The sequence below is a fragment of the Neopelma chrysocephalum genome, unplaced genomic scaffold, assembly GCF_003984885.1.
Source record: "Neopelma chrysocephalum unplaced genomic scaffold, ASM398488v2 Primary Assembly neopelma1_65, whole genome shotgun sequence".
NCBI classification, from domain to species: Eukaryota; Metazoa; Chordata; class Aves; order Passeriformes; family Pipridae; genus Neopelma; species Neopelma chrysocephalum.
The window spans coordinates 4,268,104-4,295,197 of NW_020897722.1; the positions used below are offsets into that span (position 1 = coordinate 4,268,104).

At 39.7% G+C, this 27,094-nt stretch overlaps 1 protein-coding gene across 2 annotated transcripts in view; it reads right to left on the minus strand.

Moving 5' to 3' along the window:
• Window positions 1–27,094, minus strand: part of SDK1 (sidekick cell adhesion molecule 1) — a 398,710-nt gene that overhangs the window by 205,207 nt on the left and 166,409 nt on the right. For both annotated transcript variants that reach the window (XM_027683614.1, XM_027683613.1), the window contains exon 5: window positions 6,731–6,864. In XM_027683614.1, coding sequence (XP_027539415.1) covers window positions 6,731–6,864 — 134 coding nt within the window. The remainder of the gene's footprint in view (window positions 1–6,730; window positions 6,865–27,094) is intronic.

The window sequence follows — 27,094 nt, forward strand, 5'->3', positions numbered from 1 at the left end:
CCTCCACTGAAATTTCCAGCTCTGGATAAAGCTTAAACTAACATTTGTTCCAATATATCAAATCCAAATCTTTAACACTAACTCAATTTAAGTCCTTTTTCTTATAGCTATTATTGTTACTAAAATGCATTTGACTTAAATATATACATCCATCTCAAAACGATGGTTAAGTTGCACTCTACTCTCGAAATAATAAGAAAAAAAGATCCCCATTTAAAAATGTACATCATTTAGAATTAGAGCAGACTGGAGCTACAACTAAAGAAGCATTTAGACACTGTTTTACCAGGGTATCAAAGATGGCATTTACACAGAACGTGTCCTTAAGGTTCAGTTTTAAACCCCAAACACTTCTACAGTCTCCTTCAAATTAACATTCGGGATGACAGAGGAATGTTAAGTGTCAATCAAAGCAGAAAGCACACATGTAACCACACTATGATATCCTTCCTGGAAATCCTGCCTGACAAAGAGAAAAGCAAAACCTTTGAGGAAATGGGAAACAAATGTGATCATTTCAAAGAGAGACTTAAAACCAGTGCCCAGAGGGCTGACCTGTGCTATGTTGGACTTCCCCGGTATTTGGTCACAACCTCAGACAATCAGGTAAAAAAAACCCCAAAAAGTAGGGGAAAAGAAAAAAAAAAAAGCATCATTGAAGCACTAATTTCACACCAACAGCATTGACCTGGAGAGGCTGAGAGAAGTAAATTCTCTTGGCATGAACTAAAACCAGTTTGACAAGTCTATAGAGCTTGTGTGCATTTGACGTCAGAATGGAAATATCTGTTCCCTGGGGGTGCCAGCCCATTCCTTTTTTCCTTTTTCCTGCCTACACCTGAAAGCTGGAACTAGCTATGAAAAATTCATGCAGCAGAACGCTTCAAACGTATCCATGAAGGATCCTCAACATCTGCTGACTTGAACAAACCCTGACGGTTAATATGAAGAATTATGTTAGTGAAATGCTCTCTTCCAGAGAGGAAAATGCCTGCCCAGAATCTTCTGAAAACTTATCTTCTTACCAAACCTGACAGAAGGATGTCAAGAGGAACACTCTACCAAATACACCAACAGGTAATGCAGCACTTTCCCCCCACCTCTTTCCTAACAACATAAAGAATATTTAATTCTTACAGACACTAAAAGTGACCTAAACAATCTTGTGCAATCATGAGAACATTTCTTCATAACAGAAAACAAACCAAAGAAGAACTGAGGGGCAAATTCAGTCCCTGCAAGCCTGAAATGGGACTTTTCCTGTCTGTAAAATTTATATTTCGGTGCATTAAACTGAAGAACAAAATAGGCACCAACCAGAGACAAATGAGGTCTATTTAGCCTCATGTCAATGTCTGCCATAACAACACAAAATTCTTCTGGTTGCAAGTGGAAGTTGGGCAGAACAACATGACACCCTCATACTTTAAATTAATTGCAATACAACCAAGCCAGGAGTTTAATTTTCAGTCCCCAACTTTTTTATTTTTTTTTACTTTTTTTTTTAAAAAGCATTGCCAGTGCCCAAGGGAAAAATTTATCTTCGTTAAACAATAATTGGCTTTATTATCTTTGACTCTTCAGAAATGCTGGCTGGCAAGGTTTTTAAAATTTTCATCAATCTTGTTTTCTGTTTTCACAAAGCCTGCATCAGAAAATGACATCGGGCTGCAGAACACTCTGTATCTCCCAGTGTTACCAATAGGTCTGGGGACTATCTAATTTACTAATAAATCTATTGAGGCGACATGCATCTCAATATTTCACCGCTTAACAAGAAGGTCCAGGAGCAAGGCCCTGAATTGCAGTTCCAGACGATTAGCGCCACAAAACCAATTGAGGCAGGAGCATCTAAAGCTGTCAGAGCAGCTTACACACACCCACCTTTTGCAAACCTGCCATTTAAATCATTTACTGAGGCACACTTGCTCCAATTTTTCATAGAATACCTCAGAAGTAGCCACACAGGCTGCTAAAAGTTTCTAGGCCTGGGCTGGCGGTGCGTTGAGGTTAATAATAGAACCATCTCAGCAGGGCTTTGCAAACTTCTCCTCAAGTGGCACCAGAGTCTGGCCGTGGTGTCACATTGTAAAGGAACAAGGACACGCATTGCGCACACTGCAGTAAATACCTCAGCCAGCTCCTCGCCGTAATAAAAAGCTCCCCATGAATCTTTCATTATTTTCCCCTCCTAATAAACCTACTTAAACTCTTGACTTCTCCACCAGAAATCCTTGTGGTTTCATTAAGGAGCTCTCAGCTCCCCCTTTCTTCCCAAAGAAACGTTCGCGTAAAAGCGGCGCGGCCTACAGCAAAGTATCGTGTATCATATTTTTTTCTGTTCTGTTTCAGTGTTTCTGGGGAACTTTGGTTGGTGGTTTGTTTTTTTTAAGCATTATTTTTGGAGGATTTTGTTTGGTTGGGTTGATTTGTTTGTTTGTTTTTAGGATCCGTACTACAACTGCAAGAGTTTTGGTGCAGAGTTTCAGAGAAATTATCTGCTACACCGAGTATGGTCTTCCAGGAAATAAGAGTTTTATGATGGCCTTCCTTGAATTAACACTTCCATCTTCAGGTGCCCTGCCAACAGTGGTAAGATCAAAAGAATGTCACCTTACTCCCTGCCAAGACAGAATCTTTGGGAAGAGACCTGACCATCTGTGCTGCAGTGTTATGTCTGTCTGCGGGAGAAGGGGCACATGAAAGAAAAAAGCCTAAAGACTGAAGGATCCATTTAGGATACCTTCATCAAATCTATTGTTCAATAAATGGAAACAGGAAAAAAATATTTAGGATTTCCCAACTGTTACTGAAATTACACTGAAATTGTATTTACCACTACAATTGGTAAATATTGAAATATGTAATCCCAAAGCTTGTACCAGCCCAGTGAGAGATGAATTCTCACACCACTCTGGTCAAGTTAGGAAGCTCCAGCAATGGAGTTAAAACTGAAATCCTCCAAAACAGAAACAGTGAATTCTCAACAAGGAGTAAATGATGTATTTGAGTTAGTAGCAACACTCATTTTGGTTTTCATTTCTGTTGCCAAACTCTTGACTTTCAGACTTTCTGATTTTCCCAGCCAAAATTTTGTGTTATTTACATGAAAGCTTTAACATATGGTTTAAGAAAAAAAAAAAAGGTAAGATTTTCATTAGAGTAGTATACAGTTCAACTCATTTTAAGACATTTTAAATTTAGGACTAATTTATGACATCTCTAATTTCTGATGTGATGTTATTCCTGATATGCTGCCTGTTGGACGTAATTTTTATTTCACCAAAGCCTGTCACCTCACAGGTGATTTAATCCTCTTGAAATCACTGGAAACGTGTCCACTGGAAAGAAACAACCGTGCTTTTCAAGCACAGTTGGATGGACCTCGCACTGTGACCCAGACTTTCAAATTAAGACACATGGTTTCAGGGCAGGCATGCAGAACACTGGTGTTTAACCAAGCTGGGGACTTGGCTGTTAAGGAAAAATACTGCTCAGCATTTGCATCTTCTCCCAGAGTGACCGTGTCTACAGGCTAATAAACCTTTGGTGCCTTTGCACTGAGGGTGTGCACAGACTGAACTGTCACAGCGACGCTGAAAACACCAACAGCCTAAAAAGCTGATCCTTTTCACTGCACCCAGGCACTCTGTTGCCTTCATTTTCCATGTCTGAACAACCTCAGAACATAAGGAGAAAGCAAACCCACCTGAAGGCTGTCTTTGGAAGCTGTTTCCCAACTTTCCAGAGTTAAGTCTGTAATCAGGGGCGATGGGTGGGTGTAAGACTTCATGGTGTTGGGACTCTGAGTTCTCAGTTTCACAGAATACTCTGAGTTGGAAGGGACTCACAAGGATCATCAAGTCCAACTCTTAAGTAAAAGGCCCACACAGGGATCAAACCCACAACCTTGTTATCAGCACTGACCAACTGAGCTAATCTCAGGTTAGATTGACATGAAACAAAATGTCTTTACCATTAATACTCAGAGCCCTACTAGAGAATTCATTGTGACTGGAGCTTTTAGATTGTTTTTGAAACACGTTCAACACCCTCTAATCTTTTTATTCCACATGTATCAAATACAGTTATTAATTGAAGGATAGTTCAGTGTGTTTTCCAGATGTTGCTCAAGCTCCATTTACCTTCAGCCATAATTCAACACTGACTTTAACCTGCAAAATAAGGCCCTGTAACTCATCTCCTGCTTAGCTCAGAGCCAGACCTTTCTCCTGCTGTCAGTCTTGTATTTTGGAGCAGAACAGGACAGCTTACAGCTTTCTCAGCTGGTAGAATGATTCTGCAAATGTGCTTTTCTTACAGGCTGGAGCAAATCTGACACCAGTCTCCTTCAAGGAATAACGAGCTCTGCATATCTAACGCTGCTCTCACTGAATGACTGCCCTGGGAATTATCCGGAGGTTTTTTCCTCCTGCCCTCAATAACAGTGGAAATGTGCAGCTGAGTCATGGAGCAAGGTTGAACTCAATAATTAATATATAATCTACTCGCACAGAGATTGGATATTCCACTTCACTCGTGGTTCATTTCATTTTGGTTAAAGTGGTTTTAAATTTTATACATGTCCTAATGGAAAATTACAAGTGTCATCACTCCTAACATCCAATAAGATGCAGACGGTGACAATTCAACGTGGTATCTTCCTCACCTGGATGTACCTTTAACAATCTGTTTCCAACCTCTTGCTTGAATTCTTTATTAGTCTTCCAAAATACATCATTTTTCTGCAACCATTCTCTGCATATTGCTTCAGGACTATTTTTTTGCCTGATTATTTTCTGTTACTGGACCAAAAAGTTTTATTCACTTCCATGTAATGTATCACATGTTTCTTCCCCAGATCAAAGTTTAAACTGACCAGTTTAATCTCATTTTCTTTAGACTCTAATGCCTTACAGCCAATGCCTTCCTTCAACATACACGGACTGTTAATAATCCCGGATATCAAGGTGTCAATTTAAAAACCTCATTGGCTGATATTAATTTTAAAAGCGAATCCATTTCTGGCTTTCCATCTTGTCTCATCCTTCTTTTTCTTTTATCTATTTTATCTTTCCTATTTTCCACATTCCAGACAGACTTTGCATTCATGGTATCAGGTCTGTAAGCATTTTGGAGTGTTTTCTTTCCCATATGCCTGTACTATGCTTTGCATAGCACTTGTTATGGATGCATGATCACAGACTATTTCTAGCATTAATTAAGATATGAAATTATAGTGGGAAGTATGTTATTGGTCACATAATACAAACAATACAAATTTGCTTTAAAAATGAAATTACTAAAGTGTTAGCAAACCTCTTCATACTGTCAGAAGTAATAATGTTTACAATCTACATGCCACAGTACAGTCAGAATTCACAAGTGGATTTGGAATATTATTTCCACTTCAGAAAGATATACATAAACCCCCTGAGCAGTTAATTTAGTTTAGATACTTATCCAGAGGAAAACAACAAAGGTTTGTCATTCCTACCTGTTATACCATCCAGCTGCTGCCCCCAGTTATCCCAGCCCCACAACCAGCACTTCCACTGCCTGGGTAGAGAACGGCTTTCCCTGAAATCCCATTAGGAATTTCAGCAGAAGAATCACATTTTCTTAAAAATGAAATGTTTCACAGGACCATAATGTTTTAGATGAACTTCTGACAAACATAAGCCTAGTTGCAAAACCAATTTGCCAGATTTCCTCCCAGAAAACCCAGACTCCCACATTTTGCTATTGTAAGGAAATGAGCCAACAGGGATTGTCCCAAATCTAATGGTATCCAAGATGAAGACATGTCTGGCATCTCATCATGCCAAAGTGATCTAGAGCTGACTCTTGCATCTTTTCAAAGCCCAAACCACAAGAGCAGCCTGTCAGTGAAGCTCCCACTGTCATCAACAATGTACACCATCAGCTCCTCCTTGTCTCCACAATCAGAACTACAAACCTCCCTGTCCCCACAGCAGAACAACACGCTCCCTATCTCCCTGCTACATTAAAAATACCTTTATCAAATGGCTCAGAAAAGGAGTCAAACCATTCTACGCATTTAGAATATTAATTTTTCATACAAACACATTTACTAAATGTTTTAAAATCGTTTACATGTGTACACTTTTGCTGAATGTGCACATCAGCATATTTAGTGTGCAGTCATCTCTCTGACCCCAGGGCTCTGCTGCTTTTCCCTCCACTTTGCTGCAAAAGCCACTCCTGAAATACCTCTGTAATGGTGGTGTTAATACAATTTGTGTAATGTAAAATAATAAGTAATAGCAATGAAATGCATGTTCCCTGGGACTCTGTGATAACTCCAGGTAAAAACAATGCCATAGACTGGGAATAGATTCATAAATAAATTTGCACTCAGAAGAGTGACTTGTTTACTTACTCACAATGGAAAACAACACATTATAAACCCCTGCATTAAAAAGAAATTATAATCACAACTTCACAATAAACAGTGAGGAATATCACCATGTACCTGCCTGGCACAAAATAAACCACCAGACAAAAGGTTCTGAGGGTGATTTGTCGAGGGCATACACTCTCTTAGGTCCCTCTTACTACACAAGGAGTTCAGTGTGCTCCAAACCAAGCTGACCTCCTTTAGAGGTCCAATCCTTTGTTAGCAAGGCTCTTTTTATTAGGGCAGCCTTTGTGAATCCTGTCTGCAGCCTCAGTGTGAGAGCATATTATCCACAATTTGGATACTCACTTGCTACGTTGAGATGAATAAAGGGACTTGTCTTGTTCTCCCCATTCTTTTCATTGACTGCCTGGACATAATAACCTCCTGCGTCGGTCACTGATGTTCCAAGGATCACCAGCTGATTCTCCAGTGTGATGGCTCTGTTTAGGACAGAGAAAGATCACATTAATACCAGAAGGATGTTATCCACCAGGCAAAAACCATACAACACTTCAGACTTGACAGACTGATATGATGTTCACTGGTCACCTAAATAAAAGATGCTGCGGAATCAAAACAAGCCTGATTTCAAACTCATTTACAGGAAAACAAGATCTTAGATGCCTCTAGGCCTTTTCTCTGTTTAGATCACATAATATGTTTATGGTGACACGCAGAAAGCTACAACACATGAAACTAGGACAGTTTAAAAGGCAATAAGAAGTTACAGAAGAAACAACAAATGACACCAGAGACCAACAGCCTGCAAACTGCCCCACTGTGGGCTGATGACAGTCCTGGCCAGCATCAGTTGCTGCTAAGGCAGTTTTATTGAAAACCTTCTCAACTAGTGAAAGGCAGAGTATTAAAGAGTGACACTCAGGGAATAACACAGTTCATTGAGAAAGGAAAGTAAAAATCAAAGGCAGCAGAACCACCAGAGGTAAACTTTGTGTATTTATGGCATTGCTAATTATCCCAACATCACAGACAAGAACATCAGTGAGTTAGAGCCTAATGGCTATAACAGAGATGATCTGTGTGTAGACAGGGAGGGAGGGAGGAATTTTAATTCAGCCTAAAGTAGTTAAGAAAGCACAACCCTGTAGTTAACTGGTGAGGGCACGAGGGAGTCAATAAAGGTCATTTTATAACACAAGTATATTCTTAGGGCTGCTACATAGCAAATGTCTCTAAACTCCCTCATAGGCAGAATTACCCACCTCGTTACTTTGTATTTCACATGTATGAGATGCTCTTTTTTTGTCTATAAAAGACGAAGGATTAACCTAGAGACAACATATAAAACTTTAAGGGTTTGACAGGGCAGGACACAGGAAGCTCAAAACCCAGGTAAGATAAAAGAAAATGTAAAGTTCCAGGGAAAGGCTGTGGAGCAAAGACGTGACATTACTGCAGCCTGAGACAGGCACAGCTTGAAAATCTGAGTGCAAGACTTGGAGGAAGGAACTCCCACCTTCACCTGTAATATTTGATGAGAAGCCACAGAGAGTTCAGCTGTGCCATTACACATATCATTGAGCATGAGGTTGAAACAACATATAAAATTATTATACTGGAAGAAACGAATTCACACATCAATAGGCCTCAAAAAGAGTCAGTGCTAAATCAAAGTATTTGTACACTACTCAGTCAGTAATAAACACCCCTTGTTTTCATCCTCCTGTTTTGGCATGGGGTGGTTGCCCTTAATAATAAACAAGTATTTTGCTTTGAAAAAGCAGCTAAAGCAACAGTGGAAATCACAAGTTCCTAGTGCAGCGTATTAGTTTTTATACGTAGGAGAGGCATAAAAAATTACAGTGAGAACACAGCTGAGTTCAAAGCCATGTATTTTATTCATTACACTTTGATTTTCTGATGTGAACACAAAGACCCCTGAACTTCTGGAAAGCTATCATGGAATCACAGAACCACTTAGGTTGGAAAAGAACTTTAAGATCATCAAGCCCAACCATTCCCTCAGCACTGCCACGGCCACCACTGACCCCTGTCCCCAAGTCCCCCAGGGATGGTGACTCCACCACTGCCCTGGGCAGCTGTACCAGGGCTTGACAACCCTTTCACTGAGGAAATTGTTCCTAATATCCAATCTAAACCTCCCTTGGTAAAACTCAAGGCCATTTCTTCTTGTTCTGTTCTTACTTAGAAGAACTTGACCCCCACCTGGCTCCACCCTCCTGTCAGGGAGTCACAGAGAGCAAAAAGGTCCCCCCTGAGCCTCCTTTTCTCCAGGCTGAGCCCCCCCAGCTCCCTCAGCTGCTCCTCATCACTTGTGCTCCAGATCCCAACACATTAAAAAATAAAGCTATATTTACAGCTCTCAAATCAGTCATTACACACCACCTAAAGATCCTGTTTACAGTATCTTTATTGACATTTTTTATTATAAAACCTACTAAAAAAAATCACAGTATGTTTTTTTATTTTATTCAATAAGCTAGTAGTAGTTTAATTGATTTAGAAAATTAATCAAAGAAACTATGATAGATTTACAGAGTGGGAATATAAAATACAGTTAATATGACACTTGATAGAACAAATAAAGATAAAATTCCAACGCAGTGCTAATAATTGAATATTACAAGACAATTACATTTACATTCATTTCTACTCTAGTTCTAAAGAGTAAAAAAAGCAGCATTAGGAAGATTCTTGGAAAACACTGAAATGTATTTCAGACTGCTTTGATGCCAGTTGAAGGTGCACCCAAAGTTTTAAAAGTGATCCTTGAATACTGTTGAGATGGATGCTGTTACTATCTGCATTGAATTGACTGGAAATTTTGACACTTAAACCATTAAACTCATTGTATAATAATCAAGTGCAAAGGAAATGAAAATGTATTTATTAAGAAAATTGTTGAAAATGAAGTGGGCCTTTTTCATTAAAATTTACTTACATTTCACTCCCAAATGTTACATCTTGCTCCCACTCCAATAAAAATTTGTGTATTATAAAGATTAATGAACACGAGTATACTTGAACCAAAAAAACAGTGCAGAAGGGATAAATATTATAAATTACTTGTTCAAAATACTGCAAAAAGTTTGATATTAATTTGTATAGAAAAAGGAGTTAGAAGATAATGCAACTACTGAAGACAACTCTTAGGGTTCATCAATTACACAGTCAAAGTTAAATTAAAAACCCAAAAATGAGTTATTGATATCTTAATAGCTCTGTGAAAAATGGAATGTTTCCATTTCATTAACCAAAGACAGGTATGGAGCCAGCCAGAGGCCCTCACAGGCTCTGGAATCTGGGAGTTTTATTTAGATCACGCTTGAGCCTCGTGCATCAGGAAAATCAATTAGTCACATTTTAAGGACTCATTAATTCCAATGTTTCCAAACCATCTGAAGCTTCCTGTCCTGCCCCTTACCAGGGTTGCAACAACTTTCTGTACAACAGCTGCACAGAGCTCCCGAAAATTGGCTTAACGTGTTCTCCCAGGTTTATTGTTTGTTTTCATTGTCTGATATAACTTCTAAATTCTGACAGCACTACTCTAATGTTCCAAGGAAAATCTGATTCCTGGCTGCTCAGTTTACCAGCATATTTGAGGAAGATGACTGCAGCAGATAGAGTGGACCTGTCAGTAATTCATACCCAGCACAGAATTCATGAAAAATATAAATATTGCTTTTTTAAAGCAATATCGAACTTAATCTAATACTTTCAAGACAGGAGCAACCAGCAAGCAAACTAAGCAGACTGATCCTTGGGGACTTCTTAAGTGCAGGAAAGAAGCATTTGAAATCACACGTTTTAACAGAAGAATTTTTAAGGTTTCTCTGGAGCTCAGCAGAAGCCCGTGGGGAACAGCAGCCAACACACAACCAGCAGCAGACACGGCTGCAGGTGGGAGGGGTTGGAACAGTGGATCCAGTGTTATCACGTCCAAAAGAAGCTCAGTGACACCTTCACCACAAAAGCAGACGGAGACTAAACCAGACTGACCTCAAAGGGAAGGCGAGTGGGGCCTTGGAAACCACGAGCTGTGCTCAGGAGATGCTGCCCAACCAAAGGCTCGGGGCTGATGGGATGGGAAAAGGCAGCAATGATGGAGACAAGTCATCACATACCCCATTCTTCTAAGTATCTGAACATGGAAACAACACCCCTGAGGTTCCCATCACTTCCATTCACTGCAGCCAGAATTTAGCCTGAACTGGATACCTGCTCTAGTGGAAGGAGTCCCTGCCCATGGCACAGGGGTTGGAACTGGATGATCTTTAAGGTGCCTTTAAACCCAAACCATTTTATGATTCTATACATTCTGGGATTTTTAATTGCTCCCTTCCAAATTGTCCAAAACTCTGATGCAAAGCTAAAGCTTATGGGAATTGTTAAAATCAACTGAACGCAAATCGGGCCTTTAGAAGTAAAGAGAATTTTCCAAAAGTGATACCATTATTATGGTCCTAAAGACAAAGGCTTTGGAGTTAAACTAATTTTTTTTTCCCTACAGTGAAAACTGCATCATTTATTAAATGCTGGAAATGAACCCTTCAGTATCTTAAAATAGGTGGATTTCAGTTTATAATGTTTCTTATGTGAAATACCAAAATCTACTCTACAAGTAATTCTCAAAAGTTAAATATTTGTTATGTTATTAGTCTACCAGATTACATGAAAAATAGATAATACTGGGTTATAAAAATATAAAATGAAAATCAGAGTAACCTGATTAGGCTTTCTCTCAGAAGGCTGCCATCTGCTCCTGAGCCAGCATGCAATATTTTAGTACAAAGACCTTCAGAAAGCCTCTTTTCCAATATTACCTCCAGCTAATACGATTATCAATCCCTCTATACGAGATATTTTTTTACTGGAGAGCCTCTGTTCCCCTTTAAAAACTTTTGTCCACACTACACAGCAAATACCGATCTATCTCCACAACCCAGACAACACACAGGAACAGTGACGTGAATAGAGAAGGGAGAGATTATGGAGCAGTAACAAAATAATTACTGAAAGACTCCCCCCATGGATTTCCCCTCTTGGAAAAGCACAGATATGCTGCAGTTAAACACACATCTGTTCAAGGGAAGCCCTGGCTCGGCGCAGGGCACGCATGGCTTACCCCAGTGAGCATCTCACCACCCTTGTGCCTCCCAGTGCTGAGGGGGGAATTATTAACCCAAATCATTTCAATGCATGTATTCCACAAACCACCCAGGACTGGGTCACAGAGAAAAATATCAGTGTATGTGCTACAGAGCAGCACGTTCACAGCAACGGAGCACCAGGACTTACGACTGGATGAGTTTCACAGAATATTACTCAGGTTCCAGGTATATTGTTACTGCAAATCAACCATCTATTAATAAAAACTTTATACTTACACAGGCACTGAATATTAAGTACAACTACACAAATTCATGCATTGAGTTTACAATTGAGGCAGTTCATATTTCCCTTGTTCTTTTAGCTTCTCTAGCTATGCCAGGGCACAAAACATGCTTCTGGGAAGGCGCTGGGATTTCTAGTCATGAAAGCATCCAAAGGTTACACAGGAATAACCAAGACAGTCCTAATGGCCAGGCAGAGGATGAACACTGTTGTGAAATGAAGGACAACCAGCTACTGACAGGTTTAGCAGACATATTTCCAGGAAGAAACGAGAGAAGCAACAGAATTTCCTTATAATATGCTTGGCTTCCCTATTCTCCAGCACTAGTTTTGGGGCTTGCAAGGTCTTGGTTCAGTAAAACTGTAGACAGTATTCCCCATGCTTGTTCATGAACAGATTACACAAAATCTGTTCTGTGTAAAGCTGGGATGGAAGTGGATGGAAAATCGCACTTGACAAACGATCAGTGATCCACCACCTGACTGGAAAGCAGCATCACAATGAAATCCAGAGGGTCTGTCTTTGGCCTGGCACGACTTAATATTTTTGTTGGTGTTTGCTGACTGAATATAGATTTCACTTACTAAATCTGCTGATAAAGTCCCAAACAGTCTGGAAGACAGAATCAGAATTCCAAATGCAAGAGACCTGTTCAAGCCTCTCCACGAGACTGAGGTTTGCAGTTCAGTGAACAAGCTCAAAACATTGTATTTGAGAAGGAATAAGTGACTGCCCAACAGGCAAACCTCACAAGGGCTTGTGCAAACAGCAGTATCATTGCAAAATCTAAGAAATAACCCTGTTTCTCACCCAGCCTGGCCTCCAGTTTCGGCTATTGAATTTAAAAGTGTGGGTTAGTCAAGAAGAATCAGAAAACCATGACAACTGTATCAAAACCATTCACTCCCTTCCTCTCCTAACTATCCAACCCAAAGACTCACCTAGAAAACGTGACATGCAAGACAATACTCCAAACAAAAAGTCACCACAAGTGTTTTCATATATGTACAGGACTGTTACAAAAAAGTAACAGATTTAAGCAGAATCACCAAATATTGAATCTTGTTATAAAAATCTTAGCAGTTCGCCCTCAGAAAGCTTATTTTCAGTCTTTTGAGACAGAGGCTCCCAGAAAAGATGCTCAGATGAAATATCCCAAATGTATATGTTTAAATCATGCCCATATCAAGCAATTACTTGCTTGGAGATTAAAAAACCCACAGAACAAAACCCAAGATAATCACTATATAATTGATCATGAGAGAGATGTTTGCAGGGAGAGACAATGCTGCCAAACCAGAGGCGAGAAATTACGGTGATAAACTAAGGAATAATATTCCTAAGTGAACCACTTATGTCAAAATGTTCTTTTTCTCTCCCTGGGTTTTCAGCAGGTTGAATTCTCATTTAATTAAGCTTAATTATTACCACACAACTTTGCTCCTTGGGTGTTTGTTTGTTTGTTTTGTTTGTTTGGTTTCTTTTTGTTTTGGGGGTTTTTTTGGTTATTATTACATTTTAAGCAACAAGACTTAGTGCAGCTGACACAAGAATTTATGTGTGCTTAAATCCCAGTTCCTGGGTGTTATCTTGCTGAACCACACCAAGGTGTCCCTGGATGTGCTACGCCAGCAACAGCACTTCTCAAACTAGTAGAAAAATCTGGACTTCCAGGACAAAATACACCATCTCAGTCAATAACAGAAACCAAAGACTTGGGATAAAGTAAGTCCATTTTCTCCAGTCTCCTCTTCTTATAAAACTCTTACAGCATTCAAGCTATTTGTAAGCAGAGCATCTATTTCTCTATCCTCTCCAGTTTATTGTATAATCAACACATTGAACTGCAGTTGTGCAGCCACTAGCTGTTGCTATGGACATTGCTAGCAACCACAGGAAAGGAGAATAGTGGAAATTTTTTAATATAAATGGGTTTTTTAAACAAAACATTGCAGTTAAAAAGTACCATAGGTTGTTGATCTACACAGCTGGCTGACTTCACTGACAGCAAGCACAAAGACTATTTGTAATCATTTGGGATTTTATAGTTCAATTTTCAGAGACAGACATGAATATTGCCTCACTTTATGATGGTTCTCCTGAATTGATTATTCAAGGTGCTGTGGGTTTTTTTAAACACTGATTTGTTCCCCTTTCCTTCACTGTGAAAGGAAAACTTGTGTTATTAAATTATATCTTCTTTTCTGATAAAACATGTCAGCATAATGGTATGTGGTATAGTGCTTTGCAGTCAAGTATTGAAGAGTTTCCTGTTGAATATTGCATATTCATACTGTTACCTCCCTGAGATACATTTGTTTTTATTCTGCAGTGCATAAGGCAGGACTGAACTGCACTAAGTATAAAACAAATTAGCAGCAGCACGGCCCTGTCACAGGGCAATGCCCTGAAGGGATAATTGATCATATAACAATGACAAAGAAAACTTCAACCTCTTAACAGCATATTTAACAGATCTATTTAGACATGCCACAACTGCACCCACTTAAATGCTCCCAACCTCTCCTTATTCATGTTCCTGGATCTGCCCCAGGCCACCTCTGCCATTTTATTCCTGATTTCACACATATCTCATTTGAAACCATCTCCATTCTCACATAGGTGTAGCTGAGAATAAGATTTGGCACAGCCAGGTATGAACACACCTCGTCTCAGGGACTCAAAAATCCGTATCACAGCAACTGAAATATCCACACCATTTGGAAACTGAATTTCAAATCTTGGACGGGCCAACGCAAATCTCTTTCTAACATATTCACTCCCTTTCCTCAGCTGAAATGAGTCCTTCAGCAGCTAAATACGTGCAGATCAGTACAGGTAAAACTGATATAGGGAGTACACAGAGCTGTGACAGCAATCCTGTCTGTAATCATCAATCCATGGCAGCTGCGTGTCAGCGAAGACAAACCAGCCACACACAGGTGGAAAACCTCAAAGGGCCATCACCTGCAATTGCTGCTTATTATCACATGAGCCAAAGGCTTTGGTTTTCTTCTAGTGCCAGAAAAATACCCCTCCACTTTACAGACAGCAAAATATATATCCAAATGTACCACACCAGCTCTACCAGCAAGAAGTACAAGACCAAACCATCCACTCAACTCCTTCAGGTCATAATAAATGGGAGACTTTCAAAGGATAGGAAATTTGTACAGCCACAACTTATTATACCCTTGTAGTAGGGAATCTTACACCTCAGAACTACCAGCCTAGTAGCCTGTTAGATTTTAGATCTATTACCTCTCCTTCTAATAGTACCAAATCTTTAAACAAAGAGCAGGGATATGGTAAAAGGTGGCCAGTGACCCCAGCAACAACCTCTGCTGCTGCCAAAGAGCAGCAGCACTGGGCAGCAATAGAGCAATTTATTTAGACAAGTTTTACTATGAAAGATAATTAAAGATTTAGTGGCGTGGATCGATGCAACAGTAAACACTATCTATGTACAGCACTGCAGTTTGCCAAGACCAGCATTTGTGTTACTGCTGCAGATTCATCATACAGGGTTATTACACAGTATCTTAGGTTTGCTGTCTACATCAAAATAGGGATTTTGTGGGGTTATTGCTACTCACACACCATTAAGACATAGACTATTGCTGTGCAGCACGAGCTGAGCACAGGCCCAGGAGCTGGGCACATCCAGGTCGTGCCAGTGCTGTGTGGCCTTGGGTGAGTTATTTAGCCTTTCAGTCTGTATGTTTTGCCAAGAGAGAAAAAGCATAACACATGTATATATTTCTTTTTATGCAGAGAAATTTAATCTAGAGGCTTAAATAGTTAAGGCTTCTGGCACTCAAAAGATGTAGAGGATTATGTAAGTGCTCAATCTTAATACTCTTTACTTCCATTTCAGTCTGACTATCAGGCATTTTGTTACAAGTTCAGGCAAAGCAACTGATTTTCAACTGCTTTACCATCACCTGAGCTAAACACACTGGGCAGGTGAGCATTGCTTTCCAAACACCAGTCTTCTGGTAACTCACAGAATTGCACTACTTCCTTCAGCAGAATCCCCTCATACCGAGTACAGATGCACTCAGTAACAAACACATCCACCTCAGACTCCACAGAATCCTGGTTATTATTGTCAATGATACAGCAAACAAAATTTCAAGTCAGTCATCTCAGATTTTTTTTTCTCAATGTCCCTAATGCAAATATTTCAAAGCACTTCAAGTTAGTGACAGTGAAACGTAAAAGCCACTGGTTAAAAAAAACCCAAATAAGCAGAACTTCAGTAGAAATTTAAAAGGAAGCAGTGACTCCCTTCTTCTATTATAAATAGGCCATGCAATGACACAAAGGCAAGGCCAGGTTGGATGCATTCAACCGTATGTTGAACAAACATATGAAGCCAAACACCAGAAACTTTGGAATTAAAAAAAACCTGTGTAAGATCACAGCAGCATTTCCCATTATAATTTCTGCCCAAACATGATTTCCTGTCAATAGTGCATGAAACAGAGCACAGTAAACTACTGAAAAATATTTTTCTATCAATAGCACTTCAGCTATTAAGCTACTTGTATTTACTAGTCAAAAAGAATACAAGGGGGAAATTTTTTCAGAAAGAAAAAGAGAAATACCTCTTTCTAATTAATGAGCCAAACAGCCAAAGCTGTTGTGTAGCAAAGCTATGGAATTCTAAAAAGTGGAAAGCAGAGTTATGAGAAGTTTTATGTGAGAAACTGAGAAGATCAATGTGGTTATATCTGCACTTGACCATCTGATCATCCCAATCCCAGGCAAACTAATGCTACCCATAGTAAAATCTATGCACCATCAATGTGAACATCACCAGCTTTTAATAAGTGTCCTGGAAGATTGGCTTTCGACATTCCTAAGTAGAGCTCTCTTTTGGGATCTCATTTGTGTGTTGTACTTGAAACCCTGATGCAGCCCTGCTCTCCAAATCTCATCCAGAACACTTCAATGGCCAACTCAAGTGTAAATAACACGTGATTAAAGCAGCAGCAGACCCTGTAGATTTCTTTTCTTTCGACTTGGGTGGTGCTGCCAAAACCAAGAAGACAGGTACCCTATCAGCTCCACTTATTTTTAGATTACTTGAAATCAATACTCGGGTGTGTTTGCATGAATTACTGCTTATTTGACTTCTGAGTCTAAAAAGACACAAATTTCCTTGCAGCAGAGCAATGACACATATTCAGGATTCCTGGCTGGAAAGCTTAAGGAAGTCAGACAGCCAAAGCTCATGTACTAAATCTGGCCAGTCCTCTGGTAGAATGACAGCAACTTCTACTTTAGAAATAGTCCCAGAGGTAAAATAGAAGGCAAAGAACTTCAACTCCTTTCCTCCCAATACTGAAGCTCTCAGTACCACACACTCCCTCTAATGAAGAGCAATAGAGAAGCTGCATCCCAGGGACTGCCTCGTTTGCATTTGCTGGATGATCCGTAAACAGTGTGCCCATCAAAATGAAACCCTTGAAGTGTCAGTAGATGCAGTTTGGTTTCTTTGATTTTATGGCTACAATATGCTTTGCAGATCATTTTTATTCGTACTGAAGAAACACTCAGCTGAGTTACATGGCAAAAGAACTCCCAAATCCTGGCAGTGCCAGCAGAGCCTGCACTCCTGGGGTTCTGAACAGAATGCTCAACATCTTGCCCATGCAAGTAATTCTACACAATAGTTAGACCAGAACAGAAAACCTCTGATACCCCCAAAGTCTTCGCTGAAATCTGTCTTCACATGTTTATCTCCTCACTTGCAGACATTTCTGCTGCAGAGGTTTTAGGGATTTGCTCCTGCAACGCAGCAAAACGCTGCTCCCTGCGATTCCCCTCATCTGGAGAAGAGGTGCTATTACTGAGTTAATGGACAGTAGACACAACAGTTCCATCACCTTCAGTTACTGACTCTTTTTACCCACTTTGCCCTGTAATGAGGATCTCTGCTTGCTCACATTTACGCTATGGCAGCATCAGCTGTCCCCTAATCCTGCAACACATAAAAATGGAAAGATAGATGCAGGAAAACATTAAAATGCCCTTATCACTTGGCTGCAGGGGTATAAACTTAAAATAGGAGATTGTTTTTCCTGTTGAAACCAAACAAATAAATACATTTACCTAATTCTCTTCTTAAATAATCCTTACGAGCATTGAAGGGAAGCTTTGATTATTACTGTAAAGATAAACACTGGAACATTCCATTCTATCTTACCCAGGTTAGATAGAAACAAATTCAATTCCTTCCTGTACATGTTTTTCCCAGGTGCATTAACACGCCTTTACATTCAAGAACCAACTTTTATTACAAGCTGAGTGTGTAGGGAACAGGGAGATAGGGAAAGAAAACAGAATGAACAGAATGTTAATGAGAAAGAAAAATACAGCCCCGACAGCCAATTCCTTTAATTAGACGGGTGTCTGCGTTTTTAACTTCCAAATTTTTAATCCCGAACTCAGAAGATGGAAAACAGAAACAATGTTCAAATAAACCCCGCAGGCTACTTTGCTAAAGGAAATGGGAAAATTAACCTCTTATCTCCTAAGATGAAAATATGGTACAAAAAAAACCCAGGCCGAAATAGTGCTTTTTAAGAGCCAGAGCCATGAGGGCAATAATAGCAATGCACAGACTTCAGAATGAAATCTTGAAAACAGAGCTAAGGAACAGGAGCTATGGAACAAGACAGTCACACAGGATGGTGAGGTAAACATCTTGTTTTCTTCCCTATATTCTTTACTCAATAACTGAGAGATAAAACACATATTTGGTAATACTGCAGCCTATCAAGAATCATGCAAAACAACCAGAAAAACAACCATATGCAACAAGTCCTGCTAACTTATTAATAATACAGGAACAAAGACAGCTTCTTGCAGGTTTGTAGTACTTAAAGTTTCATTTGCTGATAAGAATCTTTATGCAAAGGACAGAAGTAAGTTCACATAGTAGCCTTGTTTTGAGATAGCAAAAGCACATTGTTCACGTGGTTAAAATTCAACCCAGAACAGAATGTGAGTAGATACCCAGGGACTGTAACTTTTCTTAAAGCTAAAATTCAGAATTACATTCCACAGACACGCAGGCTCACAGTTAATCCATACAAGACACACTTCAGCTCAACACACTCTGCAAAGGCAGAGAGACTGCTGGGAAAAAGAAAGTCATGGCACAGCTCGTGTCTAATTGAGTGCTTGTGTATGAGAATGAGCAGGAGAGAGGGCACACATCCCACTAAAACACACAGACACATCTCGGGAGATGTGTCAGAGCTGCCTCTTGATTGATCCCTCTGTCAACTGAAGTACTGAAGTTCCTCCTTCAGCTCATTCAACAGCCCGAGTTTTTGAAGTAGATACTTGAAATTCTGTTCCCTGGTGCCTCAAATGAGCCAGTAGTGTCTACATGAAGGTAGGGTTTGTTATCATTTCAGAATCAAGTTTTAATACCTAATGATATCGCTCTACAGATAATGTCAGCCTGCTCAGTTTGGATGACTTCACCCAAAAGGTCGTGAATGTAAAGTGTATCTTTTCCTCCCTCTTTCTTTACTCTTCGCTGCAGAGTGGCAGCTGAACAGGGTGATTTGAGAAGAGAGAGTTACCTCACAAGAGCAGAAGCAGCACCACTAACATCATCTCCTTGTTTTCCCTCTTAAAGCAGCAGAGGGACTGTCTCAGTTTATGCAAACTCCTCACTCAAACAGCACTGGAGACAGAAGGGAAAAACTCTCCACCAAAATCCAGCACTTCAGTAATAGAACTTTTGTTCTACCTTTCTATTGTCACTCAGAAGTGACATCTCTGATGCCCTCAAGGGCATATCAAAGTAATGTTGGCTGGTAATCTCTGTGGCAAGAACAACATTAACACGAAGCATTTGCCTGAGAAATACACTGCCCTTTTTCCTACAGAAAGCAGCTGGAGATTTACTGCTGAGCTGCCTGAAACCCTGTTCTTCCACCCATCATCATTTTCAGCTGCCCACACTTCAGCCTGTGACACAGCAGTGGCTCTGTAAATGTGCAGCTCAGGCTGTGCTACACACCCCGACCCTGAGACAAACTGCCAGCGAACCCACTTCTGGGAGCCAGCAGCAATATGTAAAGGATAATGTTAGGATGACCTGTGAAGATGGATGAGCAACCCCCAAAGCTCTGAATTTCCATGCTTTATTGCTTTAAACCATATTTCATCCACTTAATGTAGATTTAAAACACGTCCTTGGGACTCTTTTCGACCAAGAACTTACTTGAAGGAAAAAAAAAAAAAGGACATAAAAAATTTGCTGAAACACAACTGTAATTCCACGTTCCTGTTATTTCCTGCAATCATTTACCTTAGTACCAACAAATACAAAACTATGCATGTTTGTTATTCAACTGGAATTACCTGACAAGGTAAACTGGTACAGAGGCCAGCTGGGCAGCCCAGCAGCTGCTCCACTGCCCTGTGCTGCAGCCATGCAAGCACAGCCTGCATGGCCAGGAGGCACCTGACCCTCAGAAGAGAAATTCTGAGCAGCAGAACTAATGCCTTTGCTCTCACAAGTTGTCCCTAAATCTTCACACCATCACCAAAATAAAATAAGATAAATTCAAACAGAACCGTTGCCACCTTTGACACTGACCTTACACAGCCCCATCACACTCCTTTGCCACCTCCAGCCACGAAACACTGCAGAAGACCATGCACTGCCTTCAGTCCTCTCTCCAAGCAGCTCTCCCGCCCTCCTGCAGCCAGTCCAACCCCTCTGAGCTCTTGGTTCTCCACCCCCTCACCTGTGGCTGAGCAAGTGGCAGCACCTGCAGCTCATTTGGAGACAACAACGAGCTGATGGACCAGCCCAGCTCAGCTGAGCCCTTTCCAGCAGTGAGGGGGCTCTTTGGGGCCTCTTCCCCTAACCCAGCATCTGATTCCCACAAAGACTTTGGGAGCTTCTAACACTGAACCTTCTGTTCAGTGGGATTCATTTTGCCTCACAGATTCCAAAATCTGTCTCACGGATTCTCGATGATCCTTGTGGGTTCCTTCCAACTCAGCATATTCTGTGATTCTGTGAAAAGATTTTGCAGGAAGAAACCAGAACTGGATGTGGCAGAACAAACAATACTACACAACCTTCAGTCTCTTAGGAGGAACCTTTATAAAGATCTCCACACTACGCCAGATCCCATTAATTTCTTCATAGCTGTTCTACTTTCCTCAGCATTGCAATGAGTCCTGTGGATAATTATCTTTTCATGACAAATTCCAGTGCTCCCATCATCTCAGAGCAGAAAGTTCCAGAGCCAAAATCCATGCTTACATGACTTTTTTTTTGATACCTGTTTACAAGTCCACATAAACTTCTGATTTCAGGGTACATGGTCTATATATATATATATAGAATATACCTCTCTATATACTCCATATCTATGGAATGGATATACAGAAATATATATAGAATGTATCTATAGCTATGCTATAGACTATATTTATAGCATGTATCTACAGATATTCTACATTCTACAGGATATATCTATAGTACTCTATTATAAGAAATCTGTAATATATTCTATATCTATAGACAAGTTTCTATTTGAAGGTTTGTGCTACAGAATCTAAGCTACTGTTAATTAAAAAAAGACACCACTCAAATTATATTTTACTCCAGTCCTTCATTTGTGTCTTCACACTGACTGGGTTTCATTCTTCAGTCAGTTACTTCAAGAACTCCAGGGAGAAGAAAAATGTGTTGCTGTGAAGATCTGCCTGGGTTCCTATTTAAGCTTTAAAGTTGGCTTCCAGCAGCCGAATAAGTAGCAGGAAAGTGGAAGGTTAAAAACTTCGCTTTTCATCTCTGCCAAAACAGTAAAAGAAAAATGAGATTGCTGAGTAGCTGACTGACTGCAGAATCAACACAGCAGTGATCTGCCTATAAGCTGCAAAGGGCAAACCCAAGGCATCTGCTTAAAAGCTTACGCCAACTGTGGGATAAAAAGAGTAAGGAAGCCACAATAAAACATAATTATTACAGGAGCTATAATTATGGCATTATTCTTTGGTGTATTCAAGTTGTGCACATTAAACCTTGTACTCCGTGAATATTTAATGATTATATGCTTACTCAGAGCCCTTTAATGTCCTTAAAACACAGGTATTTTTCACTTATTAAGAAAAAAATTAAACATAATTTTTGTCCTGAGTGCCTGCAGTTGAAATAGATGGACAACATTTTGTGAGTCTTCTGCAAATTTAAATCTCAAAGCTTTGAAAACTGTGTGTTTACAGACACTGTGAAACAATAACCCACCGTCTTGACCTCAAGAAAAGAAAAAGTAACCTGTGAATGGTCAACTGTGGCTGTTTTACATTATCATCTGTAAGAATTACTGATCAAAAGCACTAGCAGGTCTCTAAGGAGTCCAAAAAACTTTGGATATATTCAAACATTCTTCAGAAGTAATGAGAAAAAGATAAAATTATGCACTAAGAAGTAGCAGGAACCTTGATTCACTAAGTGCCAACAGAGCATAAAGCACAGGAGTTCCTACTAAACTACTTTTCTATAAACCATGCACCCAGGAGCCATGTAAAGACAGGTTTTAGTATGTAATGTAGTATAACAGGGGCCAGACATACAGTTTTCAGCATTTTGCAGAGACATAGGAGAAAAACCATTAGACTTTTCTAGAATGCATTGAGGCTTTAGTACAGCAAATACTGGCAATGGATTTATGGCATTCTGTACGTTCCATTCTTACCTGAATGGAGAGCACTACAGCTTGATGTGTCTGGGATTTTATATTAGAAAAGACTGACTCTTAAAACAGCTTATTGATTTTATTTTTTTCCTGTAAAATTACTAATGGCTTTACTCAAAATTTGACTTTTTTTTCAGATAGCAACCCTGTAAACACCGCAAACGAAACCAGAAGAAACAGCTCCCAAGAGCGCTGGTTGGCTCATGGTATCAGGATGGGAATATTGCAAATCAAATAGAGCTGAAGTGCTGCTGGTAACTCTTCTCAAAGTACAGTTTTCCAGTTTTCCATCCCTTTCCTAGTAACTTCTGCCAGGCATTCTTACAACTTACAAGGCAGTATTGAAAGCCCTGCTGAAATTAAGATGTGTGACAGCTGCTGCTCCTTCATATCTACAGAGCCCACTACCAACCACAGAAGGATTCAACACAACCCATTTCTGACATATACATATATATATATGTATAAATTGCTAAATGACCTTTTTTGTTTAGGAGATTACTATTAATTCCTTTGGTTGCTTATTACAGTACTTTTCCAGGAATGAGAGGTGAGCTGACTGACATTTAATTTCCAGATTTCTTTTTCCCCTTCCTAAAAATAGGCGTGACATTTCCTGGTGCTTTGCATCCCAAGCTCACATTCTGCATTCATTCCCCAGGATAACTGCTAACCATTCCAAAATCATTCAGTAGGTTCTCTACATAACCTAGATAAAGATCACCTGTCCAATTGATTAAGAAATATTTAAGCTACAACATCAAGTACGAGGGATGGTTATATATGTAATAAAGATGAAATATTGCTTGTTTTCGAAAGCACCGTGATGTTCTCATGTTTTTTATTATTACTTATTTCCAATTTATTACCTCAGCAACACCGAATGCTCTATCATTCTAGCTAGCCAGGGAGCACTTCTGATCCTCAGGATATGGTGTGTGGCCTTGAAAGGGTATTGAGTTAAAAAGAAAATTAATGTGACCTAAATGAAGCCTCTCAATGCATGCTTTACTTTTTAAAACTGAAGCTAAATCACGGAATCAGAGACTACCAGGTTGGAAGGGGACCTCAAGGACGCTCACATTTAACAGTGTTCCCCCAAGCCTCCACGTCAATCCAGCCACAGGTATCCTGAGCACTTGCTGCTTGCTCTGTGCTGCCCACAGTTCTCCATCTGGATGACTCCAGTCATCCAACCAAAGTCCCAAGGTAAATGTGGGAGCTCTTGAGGAAGTAATTTAGATGCTTGCTGGAGTAGCTGATAAAAATAGGAGATCTCTTCACCCCATGCTTTGTAACACTCCAGATCAGGACAGAGGGAGTGGAGAACAGGAAAACCAGCGAGAGGTTTCTGCGTGTCCTGGGAGATGCCAGCACAGCAGAACACACCAAGCCCCATGTCAGGAAGGCAGACTCTTACCTTTCCCTGCTCTAGAAAATGTGAGAAGGAGGGAGAGATGTGAAGAGAGTTTTTGCTTGTTTTCTGTGGTTATGGTTCAAGAGGATCCGTGTATGAATGTGCTCCAAAGCATTGCCTGTGGTCTCCTGACCACTAATTTCTTGCTCTCAAACTACAGACAGCCAGTGATGTTCCCCTTTAGAGTTATGTAAAGCAGTGAAGCATTGATAAACCTCCCCTGTAGCTATATGCAGAAAAGAACACCAGCAAAGAGCAGCAGCACAGGAGCAACAGAGCCCCCCAGAACACCTGAGTACGTTATATATTGAATATTAATCCAAATTGCACGCTGAGATCATTCTTCAGTAGAATTACTTAACTACTTAAAGTAACTAAACACATATAAAGAGGCCATCTGCACAAGCTCAGTTGTTTGTAGAATTTCTTCAAATGATGTTCAAGCAAGTTTCAAGTGCTCTGGGGCCAGGAATGGGAATTCTTTTGTGTCGCGAAAAGGATGTTGAACACGGCACTGAGAGAGATCTTATTTGCAAAGTCTCTCCGTTTCCCGGTCAGCTCTGGTGTCTGGGGTCACAGAAGTGGCATTTTTGTTTTGTTTTTGCAATGCAATGAATGATTTAACATTTTCCAACAGCAGTATTTGTAGTATCCAAGGTTAGCCCATTCCATGGCCTTCTACCACTTGATATTTAAAGGCTTGTAGATAATTGTGGAATATTTTGCACATTACTTGGCACTGTGTGTACTGTTCATAAATATGTATTACTTGGCACAGTGTGTGTACCAGTCATAAAAGTTTAAAGAATCTAAGAATTACCTTTAAAAGTACAAGAATTGTCCTGGATATTTATGTGCATTTATGAGCACGTACATACTATTCCTGTAAATATATTTGTAAATGAAAAGGAAATAGAATGGAAAAGGGATTTTTCTAATCAGACCTTTGACAAAATAATGGCATCATTACCTTTCCTGCATTAGGTAACTGTAGAATATTGCACTTTCAGTGATGTATCTTCACTGTTTGTTTCTGTAAAATCTTTCTTATACCTGAGTGAATTGCAAAAGTGTAATTTCAGAACTCTAAAAAATCTGCTAATTCGAGAATATAGTGCTCTAAAAATATCTCTGTTATCAGGGTTTTCCAGGAAGTAGATGGAGAAAGGGAGAACTAATTCTTAGATTATGCAGTATACTGATATGAAATCCATTTGATTAAAAATACAGAAAAACTATTATTTTTTCACCAAGCTATACATTCAACTTGTCTCCTTCCCCCAGTTTTTAAACTAACAGCTCCAACTTGTTGCTTCGTTCCAGCCTCTTTTATGCACCCAAGTCTAATGAAAAAAAAACCCGCAGTCACCTAAAATATCCCGTTTGTCACTGTGCAGCACCACTGCCACTCAGAACTTCAAAGCACCAGGACAGACCAAATTGGGATCCTTCTTTTTCAAAAGCACTGGCTCCATGAGATAAGAAAATCTTCATTAGCTGCTTCCTTTATGGAGACGACGAATCAATTGAGGAATTCTAAATCCACGCTGCGAAGGGCAGTAATGGGAATGTACACCACAGATAACTACCAGTTGTAAAACTTGTAAAACTTCCCACTGTTTAGATACTGCTGATATTAGAGCTACTTGTCTGATAACTTTGGGTTTACTGCAGTCCTGGCAGTTGGATTTCACTGAGCAGCAATGGGGTACGGCCACAACAAAGGCTGCTCGCTTTGTCCTTCGACGAGTTTTCCAAACCCAGGATTTGGGATGTTTTTTATTGCCAATGAAATATTTCACAGACGACAAAAAATTCAACTGATGTATGGTAAACATTTGCATTCCACAGAAAGCATCTCGTGTGATAAGACCATTCTTAGTTCTCGTAAGTGGAATCATTCCAGTTCCCTTTCTGGTGTTTGCAATTGAGCTGCTGAGAAGATACTGCTCAAAGATTCTTACCGTGGGAAATACAGTTGAATAGTTCATTTTCTGGAAGGGCTTGAATAAGTAGCTTTCTTATGCATTTATTCTTTAAAATTACTCACTTTAATACAGTCAGTGCCACTGTTTTGTTGTCCCCCTTTTAGATTTATTTTTAGCACCAACATCCAAACAAAGCGTTACGACTGTAAACCCCCCCGGGCTGGTTTAACTTGGAATTAAGGAAATGCAACGTTAACAGGGGGCAAATGGGAAGATATTTTTAAGTCACACACATAAATTAGGCGGAAGAAAAACAGGTTGCATTAGATAAGTTTAAATTTAGATCTGGTACTGCAGTTCTCAGTGGCATTTTGCAATACATATTAGCCTTAATAAATACAACAGTAGGGTGGAGATATTAGAAATCTCCAGGTAAATTAGCAACTCCATTCCCAGCTGACTGTGTAATACTGCACAAGTTATTCTACTTGGTGAAAGTGAAGCTCCTCTAGAAAAAATTACACCTTTGCAAACTTTTTCTCAGAAAAAAACCATTGATCCCAACTGAAGAACTGATTTCAGTTAAAGTCCAAGCACTCGTGCAGGCCTCCTGAAACAATTATTTCACCAATGCATAAAGAAGTCATCACTGGGAATTTTCCATGGGAAAGGAATTAACCCATAAAATATTACAGGGAAAGCTCATTAAAAAGTGTGATATGGAAACTTACTAAAAACTTATTCTGGAACAAAAATAGAGGAGAAAAAATGTCTTTTTTTTCTCTTATGGAAGAGAGTTTTCTTCCTCAATTATGAACCTCAATTTAACACCTGACAAAGTCGTAATTATTCTCAAAATCAGAGTGAGCAAATACATGATTCATGTTTGGGGCTTTTTTTGGCCACCTTTACTCATACAAGCTGGCAGCAATATGTATATATAGGCAGTCTATATGTGATTGCATGAATTAATCTAATCCCTCAACAAAAAAAGAAAAAAAGGAATATTGCAACACACTTCTCTTCAACTAGGGCAAATATCAATTGTAACTTCTATGATTACAGCCTAATTTTGATCCCCCTAACTGATATTGGCCCAGCATCATTTGACCACTTGATACATAAATAAAATTTAGAAGAAATTCTCCAGATTTTTTAACAGCTTAAACAATTGCTGCAAAAGTGGTGGATTACAGGAGT